The sequence below is a fragment of the Panthera onca genome, chromosome A1 (assembly GCF_046562875.1).
Source record: "Panthera onca isolate mPanOnc1 chromosome A1, mPanOnc1 haplotype 2, whole genome shotgun sequence".
In the NCBI taxonomy this organism is placed as follows: Eukaryota; Metazoa; Chordata; class Mammalia; order Carnivora; family Felidae; genus Panthera; species Panthera onca.
In genome coordinates, this window is record NC_138339.1 from 30,282,338 (window position 1) to 30,306,235 (window position 23,898).

The 23,898-nt window shown below is 39.9% G+C and overlaps 1 protein-coding gene across 1 annotated transcript in view; it reads left to right on the forward strand.

The window, feature by feature from the left end:
* WDR70 (WD repeat domain 70) overlaps positions 1–23,898 on the forward strand; it is a 298,457-nt gene that overhangs the window by 259,822 nt on the left and 14,737 nt on the right. The window contains exons 14-17 of the mRNA XM_078445080.1: positions 13,165–13,265; positions 14,913–14,992; positions 16,993–17,109; positions 19,370–19,532. Of these exons, the coding sequence (XP_078301206.1) occupies positions 13,165–13,265; positions 14,913–14,992; positions 16,993–17,109; positions 19,370–19,532 (461 nt within the window). The remainder of the gene's footprint in view (positions 1–13,164; positions 13,266–14,912; positions 14,993–16,992; positions 17,110–19,369; positions 19,533–23,898) is intronic.

Below are 23,898 nucleotides of genomic sequence, written 5' to 3' on the forward strand. Positions count from 1 at the left end.
AAAGCTTAAGGCAAAAGGAAAACTGAGTTGGACTCACCTGTCTTTTTCAAATTTTGATATTTTTGTGCATCACAGATTTGGGGTGGGGGATAGAGGAAGTACCAGAATGAGGGAAATGGTAAACTCACTTCTGCTTCAGTGATGCTTTGAATTTGGGACTAATTCCCCAATCCACCTATACTATTTACTTTTCAGAGTCCTCGAGTAGGTGTTCCATGCCTTCTGTCTTATATAACTGTGTTCAGAGGGAGGACTGAGTGGAATGTTTCCTTTGTCTCACCCAAACCAGTTTTCTTTTTTCTTTTTTTTTTTTTTTCATTAAAAAAATGACAATGGTAATGGAAAATGCATAATGAAGTAGTACAGATTGCAGTAGATGTGACTAGGAGGAAGCTTCTAAGATTCCTGCACGTTTGTGAGGACGTTCATATCATAGGAAGTAAAATACTGTCGTTGATCTTGGTGTAGGTCCCTTCTCCTATTCTGGTGGCATGTTCCCTTGACATAACTGCGTCACAGGCAAAGCTCCTGGCTTTTGCTTAATTAGCTGCCATCTGGCATCAAGCATACTTTGTTCAGTTTCTCAATGTGATCTTCCAGAATCTGTCTCCTGTTCTGTGAACCACAGCTTACCTCTTTTATATGAAATTTAGACTTACTCTTAAGAGAAGATTTTGCAGCCCTCCCAAAGAGTTCATTCCTGTTGAAATCTCTTACCATCAGATCTTTTTCTTTTTCCTCTGTACTTTAGCCTCACATTCGTATGCTTAGAGCCCACATCCTTTACTCCAGTCCTCATGGAGTTGGAGAACAGCTGGCCAACATCCTCTGTTTCCTCTTATAAAGTTTCTGTTCAGTCTTGTCTAAGGGAACCAAACTTAGTTGGTTTTTTTTTTTTTTAAACATTTCCTTGTGGCTCATATTTTCTCAACATTTCTCTTATCTCTGATACTCTCTTTTCAGCCATGCTCTTCTTTGAAATAATGGTTGCTATAGGAATTCACATTCAAAGTCTATAGTGAGATGCCTTTCCTGTAATTATCTATTTGAGAATCTGTGTGAAATGATCTCATTTTTAGAGTTATATTGAGTTGAAGTGGCAATCACATGCTACTTTAGACTTCATAAATCATTGAAAGCGAAAGAATGAGGACCAAAAGGAGGGCTTGTTCAGTTTAATAGTTTACTCATTTTCTAGTGACATTTAACCCTGTAACATGCTATATTAAAAGGTATCTGCTACTTATTGGTGTCAGCAGTTTCAAAGAAATGTTTTCTGTTTACTGTTTTGCTTCCATTTCTGGACAAGTGAAAACAGTGGCAAAAGTCAGTATTACCCTTTTGATTAAATAGAAACATTTTTTCTCTTCTCTACATGAGAGTTTGGGATTTTATTTAATTGGTATTTAAACTTATTTATATTTCCTTGTATAGATACGATTACCATGAACGACAAAACTGAGTGAAGAATTAGCCACTTGATAGTACAACCCTGAAGGAGAAAAATACTTGACTCCTTTACAAAATATCAGAAAAGAAAAACTTGATTTTTTTACATTAAATATAATTTATTGTCAAAATGTTTTCCATTCAACACCCAGTGCTCATCCCAACAGGTGCCCTCCTCAATGCCCATCACCCACTTTCCCCTCTCTCCCACCCCCCCATCAATCCTCAGTTTGTTCTCAGTATTTAAGAGTCTCTTATGGTTTGCCTCCTTCCTTCCCTGTAACTTTTTTTTCCCCCTTCCCCTCCCCCCTGGTCTTCTGTTAAGTTTCTCAGGATCCACATAAGAGTGAAAACATATGGTATCTGTCTTTCTCTGTATGACTTATTTCACTTAGCATCACACTCTCCAGTTCCATCCACGTTGATACAAAAGGCCATATTTCATTCTTTGTCATTGCCACGTAGTATTCCATTGTGTATATAAACCACAATTTCTTTCTCCATTCATCAGTTGATGGACATTTAGGCTCTTCCCATAATTTGGCTATTGTTGAAAGTGCTGCTGTAAACATTGGGGTACAAGTGCCCCCATGCATCAGCACTCCTGTATCCCTTGGGTAAATTCCTAGCAGTGCTATTGCTGGGTCATAGGGTAGATCTCTTTTTAATTTTTTGAGGAACCTCCACACTGTTTTCCAGAGCGGCTGCACCAGTTTGCATTCCCACCAACAGTGCAAGAGGGTTCCCGTTTCTCCGCATCCTCTCCAGCATCTATAGTCTCCTGATTTGTTCATTTTAGTCACTCTAACCGGCATGAGGTGGTATCTCAGTGTGGTTTGGATTTGTATTTCCCTGATGAGGAGTGACATTGAGCATCTTTTCATGTGCCTGTTGGCCATCTGGATGTCTTCTTTAGAAAAGTGTCTATTCATGTTTTCTGCCCATTTCTTCACTGGATTATTTGTTTTTCGGGTGTGGAGTTTGGCGAGTTCTTTACAGATTTTGGATACTATTCCTTTGTCTGATATGTCGTTTGCAAATATCTTTTCCCATTCCGTTGGTTGTCTTTTAGTTTTGTTGATTGTTTCCTTTGCAGTGCAGAAGCTTTTTGTCTTCATGAGGTCCCAATAGTTCATTTTTGCTTTTAATTCTCTTGCCTTTGGAGATGTGTCAAGTAAGAAATTGCTACGGCTGAGGTCAGAGAGGTCTTTTCCTGCTTTCTCCTCTAGGGTTTTGATGGTTTCCTGTCTCACATTCAGGTCTTTCATCCATTTTAAGTTTATTTTTATGAATGGTGTAAGAAAGTGGTCTAGTTTCAACCTTCTGCATGTTGCTGTCCAGTTCTCCCAGCACCATTTGTTAAAGAGAGTGTCTTTTTTCCATTGGATATTCTTTCCTGCTTTGCCAAAGATTAGTTGGCCATACATTTGTGGGTCCAATTCTGGAGTCTCTATTCTATTCCATTGGTCTATGTGTCTGTTTTTGTGCCAATACCATGCTGTCTTGATGATTACAGCTTTGTAGTAGAGGCTAAAGTCTGGGATTGTGATGCCTCCCACTTTGGTTTTCTTCAATATTACTTTTTGCAAATGACGTGATACTCTACATGGAAAACCCGACAGACTCCACCAAAAGTCTGCTAGAACTGATACATGAATTCAGCAAAGTCGAAGGATACAAAATTAATGTACAGAAATCGGTTGCATTTTTATACACCAATAATGAAGCAACAGAAAGAGAAACAAAGAAACTGATCCATTCACACTCGCACCAAGAATCATAAAATACCTAGGAATAAACCTAAACAAAGATGTAAAAGATCCGTATGCTGAAAGCTATAGAAAGCTTATGAAGGAAATTGAAGAAGATACAAAGAAATGGAAAAGCATTCCATGCTTATGGATTGGAAGAATAAATGCTGTTAAAATGTCAATACTACCCAAAGCACTGTACACATTCAGTGCAATCCCAGTCAAAATTGCACCAGCATTCTTCTCAAAGCTAGAACAAGCAATCCTAAAATTTGTATGGAACCACAAAGACCCCGAATAGCCAGAGAACTTGATTTTATAGATGTTTAAAGGTGTTGAGAATGACACACTATTCTTTATACAATGTGGAAACATATAATGCACTAACGACTAGTGCTCTGTTGTCTAACCCCAACACTGTATTACTTCCCACTGATAGCAGACCAGTGAAAGACTTCATGTCTTGTAGGACATTCTGTGACAGTTTTTCCTCTCCCAACTTGAATTTGATGAACGATCTTTGGTAACAAGTTTTCCAGCTGTTCTGTTGGAACTCTGGCCAAACTCCCACAATTATATATAGTGTGAGGAAGAAAGGGGTCTATAATTAACACATATCCCAGGATAGTGTTGTTTTTTCTTTTTTGGAGTGATAGATAATGCTATGTCATGAATGAGGAGGGGTTGCGAGACCCCCAAAGGACTAAGTAAAAGAGTATGATTAGTAAAACATCTTTACCCGTACTATATTAAGATAAATAGTGCTTTACATATCCTGTATAGTTCATTTTTGAACATTGAGTTTTTCCTTTACTTGGGGGGAGGAGGGAGAGGGTTTACATACTTGATGATTTCCAAGATCTAATTATGTATATTTCTTATCTTGTAGTTAGGGATTTAACAGCTTTATCCACTTGTTCTTTGTTTATTCATATAAGAAGAGGATGTAGGGGCGCCTGGGTGGCGCAGTCGGTTAAGCGTCCGACTTCAGCCAGGTCACGATCTCGCGGTCCGTGAGTTCGAGCCCCGCGTCAGGCTCTGGGCTGATGGCTCGGAGCCTGGAGCCTATTTCCGATTCTGTGTCTCCCTCTCTCTCTGCCCCTCCCCCGTTCATGCTCTGTCTCTCTCTGTCCCAAAAATAAATAAAAAACGTTGGGAAAAAATTAAAAAAAAAAAAAAAAAAGAAGAGGATGTATGGTTATTATCTTTATGCCCATCTCTATCTTTTTTAAAGTTTTAATTCCAGTGTAGTTAGCACACAGTGTTGTATTAGTTTCAGGTGTACAATATGGTGACTTAATTCTTTATGTTACTCTGTGCTCATCAGGAGAAGTATACTCTTAATCCCCATCATCTCTTTCACCTATCCTCCACCCACCTCCCCTTTGGTAACCATCTGTTCTCTATAGTTAAGAGACTCTTAACTCTGGTTTGTCTCTTTTTATCTTTGCTGGTTTGTTTTGCTCCTTAAATTTCACTTATGAGTGGGGTCATAGTATTTGTCTTTCTCCAACTGACTTATTTCACTTAGCATTATACCCTGAAGATCCTTCTATGTTGTTGCAAATGGCAAGACTTCGTTCTTTTTTATGGCTGAGTAATATTTCATTGTATATATATACCACATCTTCTTCATCCATTCGTCCTTTGATGGGCACTTGGGTTGCTTCCGTAATTAGGCTATTGTAAATAATGCTGCGATAAGCATAGGGGTGCGTATATCTTTTTGAATTAGTGTTGTCATTTTCTTTGGGTAAATCCTAGGTAGTGGAATTACTGGATGATACGGCAATTATATTTTTAATTTTTTGAGGAACCTCAAGTTCCTCAAAACTGTACCAGTTCGCATTTCCACCAACAGTGAGTAAGGGTATATTTTTTTCCACATCATCACCAACATTTGTTGTCTCTTGTGTGTTTGATTTTAGTCATTCTGACAGGTATGAGGTGATATCTCATTGTGGTTTTGATTTGCATTTCCCTGATGATGAGTGATATCGAGCATCTTTTCATGTGTCTTTTGGCCATCTACATGTCTTCTTTGGAAAAATGTCTGTTCAAGTCCTTTGCCCATTCTTTAATCAGATTGTTTTTTGGGTGTTGAGTTATATAAGTTCTTTATGTATTTTGGATACTAACTCTTTATCGGATATGTCATAGGCAAATATCTTCTCCCATTCAGTAGGTTGTTGTTTAGTTTTATTGATAGTTTGCTGTGCAGCAGCTTTTTGTTTTGATGTAGACCCAATAGTTTGTTTTTGCTTTTGTTTCCCTTGCCTTAAGAAACATATCTAGAAAAATGTTGCCATGACCAGTGTCAGAGAAATTTCTCCCTGTGCTCTCTTCTAAGATTTTTATGGTTTCAGGTCTCACATTTAGGTCCTTAATCCACTTTGAGTTTATTTCTGTATATGGTGTGAGAAGGGGGTCCAGTTCCATTTCTTTTTCATGTAGCTATCCAGTTTTCCCAGCACTATTTGTTGAAGAAACTTTTTTTCTCCCCCCATTGCATATTCTCAACTCCTTTGTTGAAGATTAATTGACCGTATAATTATGGATTTACTTCTGGGCTCTCTATTCTGGTCTCTTGATTTATGTGTCTGTATTTGTGCCAGTACTATACTGTTTTGATTAGTGCAGCTTGGTGTAGTATATCTTGACATCTGGGATTGTGATACCTCCGGTTTTGTTCCTCTTTTTCAAGATTGCTTTGGCTATCTGGGGTCTTTGGTGGTTCCATACACATTTTAAGAATTCTTTGTTCTAGTTCTGTGAAGAATGCTGTTGGTGTTTTGATAGGGATTGCATTAAATCCATAGATTGCTTTAGGTAATGTGGACATTTTAACAATGTTTTTTCTTCCACTCCATGAGCATGGAACATCTTACCATTTGTGTCATCTTTAATTTCTTTCATCACTGTTTTTTATTTCAGAATAAAGGTCTTTCCCCTCTTTGGTTAAGCTTATTTCTAGGTAATTTGTTATTTTGGGTGCAATTTAAATGAGATTGTTTTCTTAATTTCTCTTTCTGCCACTTTATTATTAGTGTATAGGAATGTGATGGATTTCTGTATATTGATTTTGTTTCCTGTGACCTTACCAAATTCATTTGTTAGTTCTAATAGTTTTTTGGTGGTCTTTAGAGATTTCTATATATAATGTCATGTGATCTGCAAATAGAAAAGTTTTACTTTTTCCTTACCAGTGTGGATGCCTTTGATTTCTTTTTCTTGTCTGATTGCTATAGCTAGGACTTCCAGTACTATGTTCAATAAAAATGGTGAGAGTGGACATTTTTATCTTGTTCCTGATCTTAGGAAAAAGATTTTCTCTTTTTTTTTCACCACTGAATTTTTCACCACTGAATTTTCACCATTTTCTCTTTTTTCTCTCAGTTTTTCACCACTGAATATGATGTTAGCTGTGGGTTTTTCATGTACGCCCTTGGCCATCTCTAACTCTTCATAAATGAAGAAGGATAAAGAGTCCTGGGTCTGTGTAGATTAGAGTGAGAGACATGGCATTAGGTAGTGCTTTGGAAGCTTTTTCTCAACCTGGTGCCCATAATGATAATGTGTGGTATAAACAGATAAGGCTCCTCTTTGCTGGAACTGATTTGCCTAAGGCTCTAGTGCCCTAGGCCCATTTCAGTCCCGAGCAGCTCCCTGTTTCAGCACACCTGGAACTATCCTGTGCCCACCAGTGGGAAGCTCTGCCAGAATTGTGGGACTGTGCCTCCAGTAAGTGCTGCTTCTATGTGGATCACTGTGGTGTGGGACCTCTGGGATAGTTGCCTGGTGGGCTTCACCACAGGTGTCACTCATCTTGTGGACTCCAGCTTCCAGCCTCCCGTTTCCTGCTCCCAGAATGTTGTTAATGAGAGTAATTACCAGTTTTCTTCAGTCATTATTTGTGCTTTCTTTGCCTTTATAAATTCTTCTCAAATAAGTGGATTGGAGCGAACTAACATTAGTGTTTTGAATTAGACGAAGAAAATTGTATTTAATTTTCTTACCCAAGAGACCTTCCGTTTTCTCTGAGAACTTTTTCTTGTGATGACATTCTTTAGGCATTTTTATTATCAGATACAGATGTGATTCATTTAGTGCCGAGGACAACTACCAGGTTTTCGGATTTTTGTTGCTTTAACAGTTACCTTAATTTTAGAGCATAGGCTGAAAATGAAAAGATTTTAATAAATGAATTTTTCATGGGTTTGATGAGAATTAATTCGATAATTGGGTGCTAGTTTGTAAAAGGCATAATCTGTACATCTTTATCAGATATTTATGGCAGGTATAGAGCAACATTTTCCTTGTTTGGTTTTTCTGCAGCAAACCCTACATCTATAAAAATGGTGTGGCCTTTTTTTTCTTTTCACCATTGAGATGCTATCTGGGTTATCAGAAAATTATTTGGGGCAGGGAAGGGGGGAATGTTGAGAAGATTTCCAGCCGAGAGTGACGGTTGGTACATGTCTGGCCTTCATGGTAGGGCTTCCTTGGAGTTGGAGGAGGAAAAAAAGGATAGGTGTGGACTTAGAAGAGCAGAGAAAATGTCTGTCTTTAATTTTTTCCATTTGAGGGATGTCTCCATGGAGATCAGGTGGGTGTTGAAGAGTTGTATTTATTGGAGACTGAGGCTTATTCGCCAGGTTTGCTTTCTGAACTTCAGAGGGATGAGGCCGAGCCCCATGGTCCATGCATACTGCAGAATAATCCAAGTTTGGGAAAAGCAGAGCTTTGGCAGGACAGGACAAACAGCCTAGAAAAGTATAAAGAATTCCCATCTTACTCTTCTACCTCTGTGGTTCAGTATTTTAATCTAGAAAGCAGTTTTTCCTTCTGTGAAATAAACCTTGGGTGAGTGAAATTTGAAGAAAGTTCTTTCTCCAGTATTTTTCCATTTTCATCTGCTTTTTGTTTATTTTGGACTCATCTTGATCTGTGATCTTAGCCTTGGGAATCAGCGCACAAGCAGCCACTCAAATGCACTGGGTATTCCCGAGGATGTCCATGACTACAAGGCTGCCACTGCACAGGTCTGCAAAACAATTGGACCGTCTCCTTCATAGACAGGTGTAAGGCTCCTTATTTGAAAATTCTGAAAAATGCTTGTTCTCCCAAAGGATCGCTAGTTAAGTTATCCATTCGTGTACTATGTGACAAAAACCAAACATGAAAAAACCAGATGGAGTTTGGTTTACAGTGTGGGTCAGCAGCTGGGAAGGATCAGGAAGTGTGTTTCATCATAATCATGTTTAAGATATAAAATTATGAAGGATGTTAGGCTTCTTTTAGCATGTAAAGTAGAATAAGGGTGTGTTTAGATATGTGTATTACAGATGCCTCGGATATTACACAGGCATTGATTTCTTTTATAGTAACATTTATGACCTGGGTAGTAGTGGGCCTTTTCCTTTATGATTTTAGTTATACCATCTGCTTTTTAATATAAACTTGCTAAGATTTCTACTTCTGGCTGAGGTGGGTTTGGGAATGATTTCAAATCTCCCACAGCCCTTCCTCCCCCTCTTCTAAAACAGGACTTTGCATAATTAAGTAGTATCAGGAAATGAGCACTGGAGTTGAGAAAACCTCCCCACTGATCCCAGCTCCTCTCTCTACAAGTTATGTGGCCTTAGGAAAGTCATACACCCTCCTACAAGCCTCCGTTTCTTGTTCTTGTGAAATGAGACTGACGTTACTAATTTTGTAGTATTGTTGCAAGGATTCAATTACTTTAAATAATATAAAGTTCCAGATACTTAGTAGTTCCCTTCCCACCATGTCCTAAAATATAAATTCATTTCTCTCATTGGTTTCCTTCTCCTGTCTTTATTTGCTTCCATGATTTTGCTTAAAGTAAACCAGAAAAACCACAGAAACAAATTATTTGGAATTTTTTGTGGCCTTTTTATTTTTGCTGAGGGGTAATTCCGAAATTCCTGTTTTGGAATATTGATACTGCTATTTGTACACAGTGCTCTTTTTCTCCCCAGCCCACCGCCCTCTTTTTCCTTTGGTCCCTGCGGAGAAGAAAGATCTCTGTATTAAGCACATTAGTCTCGTACCTCCTTCCTGTCATCTTGTTTATGATCTCCAGCCCTAGTACCGTCTCTTTCTGGCTGCTGCTAGAGTTAAGTACCTTTGGGGCAGATTGCACTACCAAATATAATTTGCACTACCAAATTATAATGCTAAAATGAAGGTAGGCTTTGGTCTACAAGACTGAACCTAATTTTATGCTAAAATGGAGTTCAGCTTAGGTAGCTAGAGGAGGCCATTAGTGGACCCGCATTGTTTTGGTAGGATGAAGTAGCTTAGTGTGAGAATAAAATGCTTTATTAATTTAATTAAGCAAATCAGTATATTAAAAGATGCAGACTATTTTCAGAATCTAGTTCTTTGCACTATAGTAGTCTTCCGCCATTTGAATCTCATGATACGGTGTGAAGGCTTTTCCTTGGATCCTTGTAGCTCTCGCGCCATATTCTTCTCTGGTCCTGCCATTCAGACATGTTATGTACCCTATGTTTGCTGCATTGCTCAGGAAATCTGTCAGTCTAACTGTGTCAACCCCCAGCCACAGAAGCACCTCCTCCAGGCCAGAGGACGAAGGAAGTCTTGGGTGGATGGTTGCTTGATTGAATGCACTCTCTTTAAGTAACTATAGCTCATCTGTCTTCTGATAGTTCGTTGGGTTTCTAGCAGGCACGTGTCCCATTGTTGTTAAGTAAAGCCCGGTATGTATGTTTGACAAGTTAGCAGCGTGGCAGCTCGGCTTGCTCCCCAGCCCTGCCGCTGTCTCAGGGATTGTTTGGTTTGGCAGATGGCCAGCTCTCTGCTCTAAGATGCATTTCCTTGACAGGACAAAGTGTGGAGCCGCATTAGCTGCAAAGTTTACAAAGGTTAGCTAAACACACACAATAAATATTAATAAACAGAAAAGGCCCACCCACCTTTGACTTTGAATTCTGTTTCTTCATTCCATGTTTTGGAATCCCTGTAGTATTTGATTAATAACCAGTCTTAGGGTAATTGAGCCTTAAGTATCCTTTGCCTAAGTTAGACTGCTCGCAGAGCCCTCATTGGCTGCTTTGGTGACTCATCGCCACAATGGATGGAGCTCTGGAATGACTGTTTAGTTCAGCGGGTCTTATTTGCATTCTCCCTGCTTCCATGTGAAAAGGAGGGTAAATGTGCTTCTCCCTGAGTGTTTATGCTGACCAGCCATGTGTGCGTCTAAGAGCTGTAGAGGGTAGAGGACGTGAACAGGAATAGAGGTGCAGTGCCCTGACTTTGGACTCCCTAGAAAGCAATCAGACATTGGTCTGTTGGCCTGGGCAGTTGGCCTCTCTCTAACATTTACACCCTCAGCGTAGAGGGAGAGAGTAACGGTAACCTGCTGCCCCTGGAAACTGCCTATTTGGCTGGGTGTCTTGGAATTTACCAGGCCTACACTGTGGATCTTCTCCAATTCTGCACCCTGCTCACTTGAAAACATATTTGAGAACCAGTAATCTTACACTGCTTAGCCAGACTTCTAGAGAACCAAGGAAGAGAAATACCTTTAATACTATGTCCTTAAGACTGTCCTGGGGCCATCTGTAGGTGGCTGGGATTTCGGAGGGCCCTTGAAAGTCCCTCTTACTATCTTCTCTCGCTCTCTGGTTCATGCACATCCCTTTATTTAGGACCACACTGGGAGGAAACGAACCCTACTTTGTTTGTAGGATATTTGAGTATAATAATGATCTGGAGAAATAAAATTGTTCTCCATAGGTAGTAATGATTTTAACTTGAAAATTGTCTCTAACTCCACTTAGCAAAGCAGTCCATTTAGGCTTGGGTGCAACAAATATTTATTGAGCACCACACACTAAACTGGGCATTTGGGAAACACTCCCACCCGAAACACACCAAGATCTCTGCCTGTGTGCAAACTATGTTCACACTGGGGAGGCAGATAATAAGCAAAATTAACGACAAATTATATATTATGTTAAAAGGTGGAACATGTTTTAGAAACATGAAAAAGCAAAATAAGGAGAGTTGTGGGGTACAGTTTTAAAAGGGTCAGTCTTCACATGATGACATGTAAGCAGTGACATGAGGGTGAGTATTGACTTGGATGAACTTATTCTTGGTAGGGTTTATGAAGTTATGTTTGTGACTTTTCTCATGTTTCCATGCACCTGGCCATGACCTGGAAATTTGCAGTGGTCAAGGCCTGGTTCTCAAATTAATCTCAGTGGCAGAGCACCTGTAAGTCAGGCTGTGCTTTGTAGACCATGAACTGTTGATATACTTAATTCCATCTCACCAACCAAGCACAGTTTTGTTAGATAAAATGTGTCTTTTACAGTCGTACATTATCAAGTGGGTTTCACGGACATGTGTACAAAATGACAACCCTCCCCCAGAAGCCATTCTATATATAAGATGCTTACTGTTTTCGATTTTTTTTTTTTATTAATACTCACTATTTTATGTTTTATCATCTTTTAGCACTTGCTGGTAGACACTGGGTAACAGGCACCATAGATTTAAGAAAAGTTGTGGAAAGAAAACCTAAAATTGTAAAAACCTGCCCTTTTAACTTCATTTTACTGCCTACCAACCAGGAAAAAACAGCCACTCTGATTTTATTTTCTCAGCAGAACATCTCAGCTGTCTTCAGTGGTGCAGAGCTTAAGAACCGCTCTTAAAGAGTATTATCAGACATGAATTCGAAGTCCTGCAGACTCTTACATTTCCTCTTAAGTTCCTCAGGAATCTCAGAGAAGGATTTGTAGCCGAATAACTGTATGCATACTTTTTGCCAGGCAGGTGGGGAGCCAGGATTTCTATCAAAAGGGATTGAGGAGATTCACAGATACTCTGTCTTAACAAAGGAGCAGGATGGTTAGGGAGAGGAAACCAGAGAGACTCAGCCCGAGAGAGATTTGGGAGACAAGGATGCCATGATTTTCATTTTACTATTAGAACCTAAAATAGCAGTATCTAATTGTACCCTTTTTTCTTAGTCCATGCGCATTGCTTGGCTCATGATGGTTCTAAATAAATCTTGAATTGATGTTTCCACTCATTACTTGTTCTATCAGAATGAGATCCACAGAACCTAGGACATGGTGTTTCTGCCTACCAATTTTAGCTTCATCTTCCCCCACCCCCCTTCATCATTTCCCCCCTGCTAAACCTCCCACCTCGGCCCTCTTACTACAGACAAATTAAAAACAGGTTGTAGTTCTCACTGAGAACTCATTCTTTTTGACCCCGGGGCACCACTTATTTTCCTTACCAGTAATGAATTCAAAGGATCGTAACTTCCAGTGGACCTTCTCTTAAATAGCTTTTCATTCAGGTTAATGTCAAGTCTTTGTATGCCGTGTCTCTGTTTTACTTCTGCTATTGTCCTGCTGGTTTATCTCATAGATAGGGAGATATTATTCAATGCCTGCAAATATGTGTTGTTCCTGAAAAAGCTTTATGAGATTTGGATCTTTGTGAACTAAAAACAATAACCACCTGGCTTCAATCTGCTGTCCAGAGGGACATATTGTGTGTATAAAAACATGAAACACTGACATCTAAATCTGCTTCAGTGGTAAGCAGAACTGAGTTATGTGGGTTCAGCATTCCGAGATGCCAGCTTCACATGGCACTGGAGCTGGGGAAGCCTAACCTTGTGGTTGCAGGGTTATCAAGAAATGAGAGGAGGGGCGTCGGAAGGAACAACTTGTTCATCTTTAAAGGGTATCACACAGATAACAAGTGATGGAATAGAACTGAACCTCAGGGACACAGCCTTATAGTTTAGAGGAAAATGTCCTAAAAATTACGGGGAACCATCAGGATGATATTCAGTTTAGTAAACTGACTCTAGCCATCAAAGCACCAGCGGGACTTTTCCCATTTTTACTTGGCTTCTTTAGTTGATTACCATGCCTTTCCTTTTCAGAGTGTTGTCCGCTGCCTGTGGCATCCAAAGCTGAACCAGATCATGGTAGGAACTGGAAATGGATTGGCTAAAGTGTATTATGACCCCAACAAGAGTCAGAGGTATTTCATAAGTCTTGCCTGTTTTAGATGGATGACAACAACTGGGGGGAGGGTTTCTTTTCCTACCCTGCTTTTACTTATTGCCCCCTTTGATGGGGATCCACCCTTTTAGAAAATGCAGCTGGCACAGAGTAAAGCCTCAAACTCCTGGTATTGTACTTTAAAGAGGATTTGGATATTGCCCTTGATCCATACAGAATTCAAAGTGAAAGTTTCCTGGGGATTTGCAGTCCTTTAGCTGAAATGTTGAGTGCAAAGGGGGGAAAAGTCCTGCCCACTTTGCATACCACCCTGGACATGGCATTAGCTGTGATACATGTAGGGGATTAACAAAGCAGGGAACTCACCCCTCACGGGAAATGGAAACAGCTAGTCTGTTTTGTCCCCTTTCTGTTTGGGCTTTTATCAGGTAGCAGTTTGGATGTGTGGGGTTGTTCTCTGCCAGCAGAAGGAGACAGCACAAATTCTTTCCTCTTCAATCCCGTGCCCACCCCAAATGTTAGACTTAAATATACCAATGTGTTTCAAAAGTCTGAAAACTTCACTGGAGGCTCAACCAGTTCCTCAATTGTGTTCATTTTCTTTGGGCACAAAGGTGGACATTTGTCACCCACCCCCCAAAAAAGGATGGTTTTGTTTGTCTCAGTTAAGGTACGATGCTTGGTTAGCTCTTTCTTTAGAGGGAACCTTGGTCAGCTAGTATTAAAGTTCACATGCTAAATTCTTTGGGGTCCCCCGTAAACCTATTTTGGGTCCCACATCCTTTTTGAGGAAAGGAAACTCATCCTCTGTTAATGAATATTCATTGCTGTAATTTGTTTGGGTAGAAATAGAAGCAGACAGTCGGTCTTCCCTTGGAACTTTGTGCACTAGCATTGGAACTCTTGCCCTGTAAAATAAAGTTTTTATTGTGTTTAAGAACAAACAGGATTTTGTTTGTTTTTTAATAAAGGAATTGAAAATGCTAGTGTAATTAGAATGAGAGAGAGAGTCTGTTTCATTTGAGAAAATGATGAGCCCCATTTGATAGCACCCATTTGGAAGCTTCTATGTGTGGAATCTTTAAGAAATTTTTTTATATGTATTGGCTTCCTGAGAGGGATAGCTCATTATTGCTAAAGAAGAAGTGAAATGTCCTAATCAAACTTTTGGTTAACCCCACACATTCTTGGGCAGTAGCCCCGTGACAACACTGCCAAGCCAACTCAGTTCCAGACACTCGTACTCTTACATTAGAGATGTGGACGAATGCCACTTGGGGTGTAGACCACCCAGGTTGCTTTCATATGAGACATAAACTAATATTTGAACCGTGCGACCTTCAGGGTGAAAAGACTGGTTAATTTTACTTGTATCTCCTTAGCTTACATCTTTGGGTTATTTCTATAGATTTTTTAAACTAGTGTTCTGTTGCCTGATTACCTCTCCAACCCTTTCCCTCAGTGGTAACCACTGATTGACAGACTTGCTTTCCCATAAATTTAATCCCCTATCACCAAGGCCCCATCTTTTGCCATCCCTTAGAAAGTCAAGGACATGGCGAGATGGTGTGCACAGAGTGTGTTCCTGAAAGTATCTAATGTTTTTGACATGACTTTCTGTTTGTAAGACCAAGTAAAGAAAATAATGTGCTCTTACCCGCCCCAGGGGAGCAAAATTATGTGTGGTTAAAACCCAGCGGAAGGCGAAACAAGCCGAGACTCTAACCCAGGACTACATCATCACCCGTAAGTTGTTAGCATGGTCTCTCCATCGTCTTCTCTCTCTCTTCTACTGTAATGTGGTGTTGATCTCATGGCTTTAGAGACAGAAAAAGTTTTCACAGTCCAGGCATATATTACAAAGTATCATGTGGACAGAACTGCGAGTCATGTAACAGCTAACTGCTTTAGCTTCTGTGACTCATCACAGAGACAGGGTAATTTCATGTAACTTTCAACCCAAAAGGGAAAAGCCTATTTGAGCCTAATGCATTACTCCATAGCAGCCTTTTAAAGAATAACAATCTGTTCTAAGAATAAACAAGAAAGAGTGCTGGCCTTGGAATCAGGAGACCTGGATTTGTCCAGTTCTACTACTGACTTGCAGTATGATGTTGAACAACTGAACGTTATCAGGAGAGTGAGGAGACTAGGCAAAGGGTCTCCGTCAGCTTCCTCTGAGACTCTGTGACCATGTGATAGATCCAGAGACATTTAGATACAAAATGAACTACCGTGGGCACCAGAAATCTTACCAGAATAAGTAGCTTCTGTCCGGTTTGTCACACAACCTTGTTAATCTGACAGATTTGTCTTTCCCAGAGTCACAGCCTCAGATCTGTCACCACTAGTGTCTAGGAAGGACGTCTTGGATGCAGTAGCAATTGTGATGAGCTGATGCTCTGTGGACTTTACCGGGGTCTCCATCTAAAGCCCAGGGGGCGCTGTACTGCTGGGTTTTCTCTCTGGTGGTGGGTCTCCTGTAAGACCAAGTCCCTTGGAGCTTACGATCAGTAAGGAGATCCCATGACACTTTTTGCAAGAGTAGAAGTGTTAAAGTCGGTGTCACAACCAGTCTAGCTCATGTAATTACACGCGGCCTACTTAAATTCCTCCAGTCGTTTGAAGTGAAAAGCTATTTTTCCCCCTCCTAAAAATACTGTTGTGTCGTGTTGCCCAACAGAGTGACTGGTGGCTGTGTTTCTCAGCTCCCCTGACTCAAGGCAGGCATGTTTTACTGGTGAGGTAGATGGTCCTGACCCCAGCTGGTGGTAGGGGTAGGGGGATACTAGAAGAATTTTTTAGGTATTTTAGACGTTTCTGTCATTCATATTATAAATTCCCTTTGAACCTCTATTAACCCATTACCTTCTCTTCCCCACTCCCGTGGAAAAATTTTTTTCTATTTTAAAAGAGGTTTCACTCAGCATGTAAGGATCCAAAGAAATAATTCTGGCATATTTTTTGGTCAAGAAAAAGATCATTACTTAACTTTTCCCCCAATAACCCTCTTGCTGTCCCACAGAATATCACTGTTACCCTTTTACATTTATATACTGTTTTATATTATGAAATTTAATTCTGACATTGAGTGAGCAACCAATAGCAATGGGACAAATCCTACTTGGATTCTTATTCTTTTGTTTTGTCCACCATATAGAAGTAGGGAAAAGTCCCCATCAAGTCACCATGCCAGGAGATTCAGGCACCTCCATGCATTCAAGGCAACCTTTATCCCACTTAGTGGGCTAAGTGCTCCTCCCTTCCGGTTACTCAGTGTTGTCAACTCCTCCTGAGAGGTGGTCACATTTCAGAAACGTGTGAAGTGATTCTAGTGTTCATGAGGCATCTAAGGAAACTTCAGGGCTGACAGGCAAGCTGTTGGCATTATTCACATTTGGGTCCTGCAAGAAAAAATAAGCAGTCCCATTAAGTGTTTCTTTTCAAAACCACAGAAATTAAGTTTAACTGCTACCCGTGGCTTGGAAGATGGGGAGCCTCACTGGTGTCTCCGTGACAGTGTTTGACAGTATTTCCTGAGTGGCGTTAGTTGCCAGCAGAGGTGAACAATGAGTCTGGTCTCAAACAAAATTGGCTAATTGGTTACAGTAAGACTGTCTTTTATTATTAGATGAAGGCTGTCATTATGACTTCCATGTCATCTTTTAGTTAGTCATGCTTCAGCTATGTTTTGGGATGGAAGGGTTATTATTATAATAAAATTTTTCAATTGTGACTTCTTGTAGCTCATGCCTTGCCTATGTTCCGTGAGCCCCGCCAACGGAGTACAAGGAAACAGCTGGAGAAGGACAGACTGGATCCCCTGAAGTCTCATAAACCTGAACCTCCTGTAGCGGGCCCAGGTGACTGTGGTCTAACCTGTGATCTGCAGAGGGGGGTGAGGGGCCGGGTGGGGTCACTGGTATAGAATTGGAAAGATGCTTTCTGCCTGGATGCTGCTTTGTCTTCAGAGAGATTTTACTACATGGTGGTTTTTAGACATTTTCTTTTTAGCAACTTTTTGTTTAAATATCTGATGCAGAATCCTGATGCATAAGACTGATAAAAATGGAGAGGAAGCCTAGAGCCCTCTCTGCTTGCTGTCTAACTTGAGCTCTTTTAGGTGACCTTGGTAGTACTTTGGGGCTCCTAGAACCTGGTGATAAAACCACTGCTCTCAATATTGGCTTCATATACAACATTTGGGTACTTTAACTAGAATCCAGACTGGATTAGGTTTCACACAAGGCAAAAAGTTACAATCATTGAGTTCTTTGTTGATATAATGGAGCTGCCCATTCCCCTACAAGATGAATAAAGGTCCTTAGAGTTTTTATGAAAATAGGTACCAGAAGAAAGCAAGACAGCATTGGCTATCATGAACACATACCTCTACTGGAATCCCATTTTACTAGCTATCGCTTGTGTGGTTTCCCTTGTCTTAGGCTCCTAAGCCTATATATAGCTTTTAACTTGTTCATTCATCTTGAACCTCAGCTGTGGGCCTACATCTGTTTGGCCTGCACCTTCAGCTTTGGAAACATTTCACATCTCTATCTTAACTTTTTTTTGTTTTCATTTTCCCTGCCACCATTCTAATCAAAGTTCCCAAATAATATTCTTACATGGATTATTGAAAAGCCCTTCTAACTAGGCATCTTATCTCAAGTCAGTCTCTCTCTCTGCTCCCCACCCTGCCTCCATCCATCTTATACACAGCTTTTATTTACAATTTCTCTGGCTTTCTTTTTTTTCTTTTTAAAAAATTTTTTTTAAGTTTATTTATTTTGAGAGAGACAGAGACAGCGTGAGCTGTCAGCGCAGAGCCTGATGCAGGGCTTGAACTCATGAAACCATGAGATCATGACCTGAACCAAAGCCAGGTGCTTAACCAACTGAGCCACCCCAGTGCCCCAACTCCTCTGGCTTTCATGTTGCTACTGCCCCCAAATTTCATAAGCTTCCCACTTCCATTTGCATTTTCAGAGAATCAAGGTTCTCCTTAGTGTACTCAAACTCACTTCTGAGCATTCCACCTCACTTCTCTCCTACTCTGATCTTCTGATATGACTGACTGTTGGTTCATTTCTGCCTGCAAATGCCCATTGATTGAATTGTCCTCTTTCTATACTTTTGTACTTAAGCCATTCCGCTCACTCAAAGTGACCTCTGCCTTCTGAGCTTTCGCAAATTGGATCTATCTCTTCCCAAAGACCTCCCCAACCACCTCAGCCTGAAGAGCTCTCTCCTTCCTCTAAGTACCGTAATAGTTACTGGCCACATAAATCCTTTCCCAATGAATTCTTTCCTGCCTTATTTAGTCTCTTATTTTGATTTATAGAATTAATTTTTTAGCACAGTTTGGCTCTTCATGCGTTTTTGTTTTGTTTTGTTTTTTAATTTTTCCTAAAATGTCATACGTTTTTGCGTACCAGGCACCAGGCTAGCTGTTAAGGATCTAGCAGATCTTAACAAATCCCTGCCCTTACAGAGCTTTCTGTCTACTGGAGCAGTTCCAGCACCATAAAATAATGTGAATCAATGTATTCAACTTACTTGTTTTCTCTCCTACAAGGTACCTGGGAGATGGCAAGCCCTAAGATGTGTTTGTTTAAGGCAAAAATAGTGTCTAACAAATATTGGTTATTTTTATTAATTGAATTTCAAATGTTCATGCCTGAGGAATGTTTTTAAGGCATATTCATGGCAAAGTATTTGTAATTCCTGCTGCATTAGTATCACTATGTAAGTTAAACAGCTAAAACACATCAAAAAAACATCTCTTTCTATTTAAAAATGTTATGGGAAAGTTAAGGTTTGGTGATTTCCTACTTTGGTTGTGAAAGCTGAAAGGATGATACTGAAGTATTCTTGAGATCTGTGCACCTCAAACCAAGGTCTGAAGAAGCCCCAGAGTGCTCCAAACCTTGATTCCATAGGGGATGCCAAAAATCGGGTAAATGTGAAGTTCTGGCCTCACTCTGTTACTCATGTAACTAGCCACCTTGGAAGCCAGGACTGAAGGATTCTCAGCCTTTTCAGATAAGTACAGTGTATACAAGGTATACATATATACTGTCATGCTCATTCCATTATCTGATTGGTTTTTTTCCTTTGAAACAGGTCGTGGTGGCCGGGTTGGAACCCATGGGGGCACTCTGTCATCATACATTGTGAAGAACATTGCTTTGGACAAAACTGATGACAGCAATCCCCGGGAAGCCATTTTGCGGCATGCTAAAGCAGCCGAAGACAACCCATATTGGGTTTCTCCAGCATATTCTAAGTAAGAAAACAACCCTTTAAAATAAAAATTATTATGTTTAATGAATAGGAAAGAATGTAACAATGGCTGCTTTGAGGTTCTAACTCTCCATTTCTTGTTCTATTCTTGAGCATGAAAAATAAGCCAGGTACTCATAGTCCTGAACCTAGGCATTTGTTTGTATCTTAGGACTCTTAAAATGGTAAAAAAAAAATTTAATCTTTATTTATTTTTGAGAGAGAGAGAGAGGCGGAGTGCAAGTGGGGGAGGAACAGAAAGAGAGGAAGACACAGTATCTGAATCAGGCTCCAGGCTCCAAGCTGTCAGCACAGAGCCTGACATGGGGCTTGAACCCATGAACTGTGAGATCATGACCTGAGCCAAAGTCAGACACTTAGCCAACTGAGCCACCCAGACGCCCCTAAAATGGTGAATTTTTAAAGTAGGTCAGTTTCATCAGAGTTTTAGCCCAGTGGAAACCCATTGTATGAAGCCCATTCTATCTATGACTGAAAAAAGGAAAATCACTATATGCATTATCTTAGTTGAAGAGAGTTAAAAGCAAATGAAGGGGAGCAGTCTGTAGGTCTGTCATTAAGGACTTCTTTTATTTGCAGAACTATGTACATAACACGTACATAGACAGAGTAGAGCCTGCCTGCTCAGATTCCCTGAAATAGCTCAACATGGATGAACTTGTAGTGTTTCTTAAAGCCACTAAAACAGATAAATTTACACAAAAGAAAGGTAGTATTGTAGAATTTTGGGTTCTTAATTTTTCATTTTAAACTAATTTTAGACTTACAGAAAAATTGCAAAGAGCTCATGTACACCCTTCACCCAACTTACCCTAATGTTAACACCTTACATAACCACAGTACAACTATTTAGCAATGCTAGAAAAATTAATATTGGTACAATATTATTGATGAAGCAACAGACCTTACTTGATTTTCCCCAGTTTATCCACTGATATTCTTTCTCTCTCTAGGGATCCTGTCAGGGGTCCCATATCACCATATTACATTTAGTTGTTTCTCCCTAGTCTCATCCAGTCTTTTTTTTTTCCTAAAGTTTATTTATTTGTTTTGAGAGAGTTGGGTAGAGGGGCAGAGAGGGAGGGACAGAGAGAATCCCGAGGAGGTTCCACACTGTCAGCCCAGAGCCTGACGCGGGGCTCCATCTCATAAACCGCAAGATCATACTCCGAGCCGATTTCAAAAGTCAGATGCTTAACCAGCTGAGCCACCCAGGTGCCCCTAGTCTCATCCAGTCTTTACGGTTTCTCAATCTTTCTTGTCTTTCATGACCTTGACACTTTTGGTGAACACTGGTCTGTTATTTTGTACATTTTGTCTCTCAGTTTAGATTTGTCTGATATTTCACACAATTGGAATGAAACTGTATTTTAGGCAAACATAATACAGGGCTGATGTTGTATCCCTTTGGGTTCATGATATCAAGAATGTCATGTCAGTATGTCTTATTGGTGGTGAGGTTGACCTTGGTCACCTGGTTAAGGTGATGTCTGCCAAGTTTCTCCACTGTAAGTGACTGTCATTATTTTGAGTTAATAAATTATTTGAGGGTGATATTTTACAGCTCTGAAAATCCTGCCCCTCTTTAAACTTTGGCTCTCTAATTTTATTATCCGTGGGTAGATTTGCCTGCAGTAGTTGTTACTGTGGTGTTTGCCTAATGGTGATTTTCTATTTCCCTGTTTCTTCCACATTTATTAATTGGAATTCTACTAAAAGGAAGAATTGTCCCTTCTCCCACATTTACTTATTTTTCAAGTATTTTTTATATCAATGTGGACTTCAAAATACTTTATGGGTTAAAATTCAGTACTATCATTATTTAGGTTTTTGCTCAAATTGTTCCAACTTTGGCTAAAAGAATCTCCTTCAGAGTAACTCCTATCCTCTTTTGACAGATCCCTGTGTTTTTTTGAGCACTTCCTTACTTTCTGATACCACAAGATGTGCCACAGTTCATCTTTGTTTTTCTTGCCCATAGCCTGCCTCACTCAGTCTCTTCCCCACCCACCTCTGCAGGTAATTAATCTCTTTAGTTTCTGCCCTATCTTTCCTGTAGGTCTCTTGCACAAATGAACAGATTTGTGAGTATTTTCTTACACCCTCTCCTTTCTCACATGAAGGGTAGCATAATATAAATACCCTTTTGGGCTCTGCTATTTTTCACTTAGGATTATGCCCTGGAGATCACTCTACATCGGTTCCCAGAGCTCCTTCTCATTTTTCCACAGCTGCATAGTGCTCCAGTGTAGGGAGGCACATAGTTTATTCAGCTATCTCCTATGAGTGGGTATTTAGGGTGTTCCAGTATTTTGCAATTTCTAACAGAGCTACATTAAATAAACTTGGTCATATGTATTTTTTGTATTGCTGGAGGTATAGTCAGGTTTTTTTCTTGGTGTCTTTGTATAATATTAAAGTTTTCTCTTAAATTATGAGAAAGCTGGACACTGATCACTTTTCAAAACATTACTGTGCTGGAAAAAGTCACTTATAAACCAAATCAGTGTACGTGTTATAGCAATATAAGTTCCCTATCTGCTAATCATTATGAGCTACTTTGCATAAAAGAAAAAACACATTGTTTTAGCTTGGATTTCTTAAACTGATAAGAACAGATACTACACTTGATCTTAGCCAAAAGAAGCAATAGCTTGGGTTTCTTAGAAGCAGACCTGAGAAAAAGATTCATATAAAGGTGATTTATTAGGAAGCGTCCATAGAGAAAACCAGGAGGAGAGTGGAGAACTGTAATGAAACCAAGTAAGGGAGTATCAAGCGCAGTATCAAGGGGTCACTTTGGCTCGCTCTGCAGGGTAACCCTGGAGACCCTGGTCAGAGGCATGGTAACTGGAGTATTTATACCCCAGTATCTATTGGTTATTGCTAATGGCTGCAGGTGGGGTTGGGGGGAGACATTCCCATGTACTTCCAGCTTTCCAGGGCTTTAGCAACCTGCTGATAGCCCTCTGACAAAGACAGATAGGTGCTGCTGTTGTGAGTGAAAGCACCCCACACAAAAATGCTAAAGAGATTTGAGGGCCTTTGGGGGTGTGAGGGGGTGGGGAGCACTCCATCCTCTGCTGTACATGTTGTAGCAGAACAGACTTCACCGTGGCATGTCAGTGGTGGTGGTTCACAGTGTGTACTAATAACCATACAGTACAGATGGAACATCTCTGAACCATTAGTTGGATAATATTACAGCAGCTAAGAGGGTCATATCAAGGCTGGCCAACTAAATAGTGCACACTTAGCTGCCTTTTGTGTAGAATTTGTATGTGTATAAGCTAATGTATGTCAACGCATCATTGGCAGTCAGATAAGCTTGTAGATTGTGCCTCTGTTGACACTCGGTTTTTAATGGGGTCATTATTTTCTATTACTATTAGGGTTTTTTTTTTTATACTTAAAGAAACTTGTTTAGAAACATACAAAAAAATTAACTGAGGAGAGAGGAATAAATAGAGCCATGTTTTAAAATTTGCTAAACATAGTGAGCATCATTTGGAGAAAAATTTGGCACTATCTATACAAATTTAAAATGCACATACCCTTTGACTTGGCAATTGTATTTCAGGAGGTTTTGCACAAGTGGGCAAATATGTATGTCCAAAGATATTAAGCTCAGTATTGTGTAGGAAAGCAAAAGACTGAAAACAATGTAAATGTCCTTCAATGGGGTATTGTTTTAGAAAAGTATAGCCTATCCATACAATGAAAGATATCAAGAAAGTATAAAGAATGGGCTAGATATATATGTGGATGGATGTGGCCTAATCTCCTAAGTACAAAACCAACCTACAAGCAAAAACAGAAACCAGATTATAAAACATGATGTCTACCTGTGTTTTTAAGCAGTGGATGTATCTATATACATATCTGTTCATCGATACCTGGACTCCCTCTGGAAGGAGAGCCAAGAAATGGAGGTAGTAGGTATGTTTTAAGTAGTGAACAAAGGAACAGGAATGGGGTTGTGTGTGTGTATGGCCTTCGAAGTTCCATAGTCTGCCTGTTAGCACTGCTGGAAAGTTTTGTTCATTATATGCATGTATTACCTAAACTCTCAGACGTGAAAATTACATACAACATTAAAGTTAGATCCTTCATCAAAGTAATTAGCTGTTAGAAGTTAGAACAATAACCTGGAAATTCTAAGGCCAGCTCCCTGGCCTTGGTTCTAGCAAGGACTTACTATCCAGTAGGTTCTAAAAGGTATCTTCTCAGTGTCTCATTCTCTTCAATAGTAAGTTGACACCCTCCTATAAATTATACATTGTTAATATAACCCAATAATCAGCAGTCAGTATTAGTTCAACATTTATAGAGATACCTCAGTAATTTAC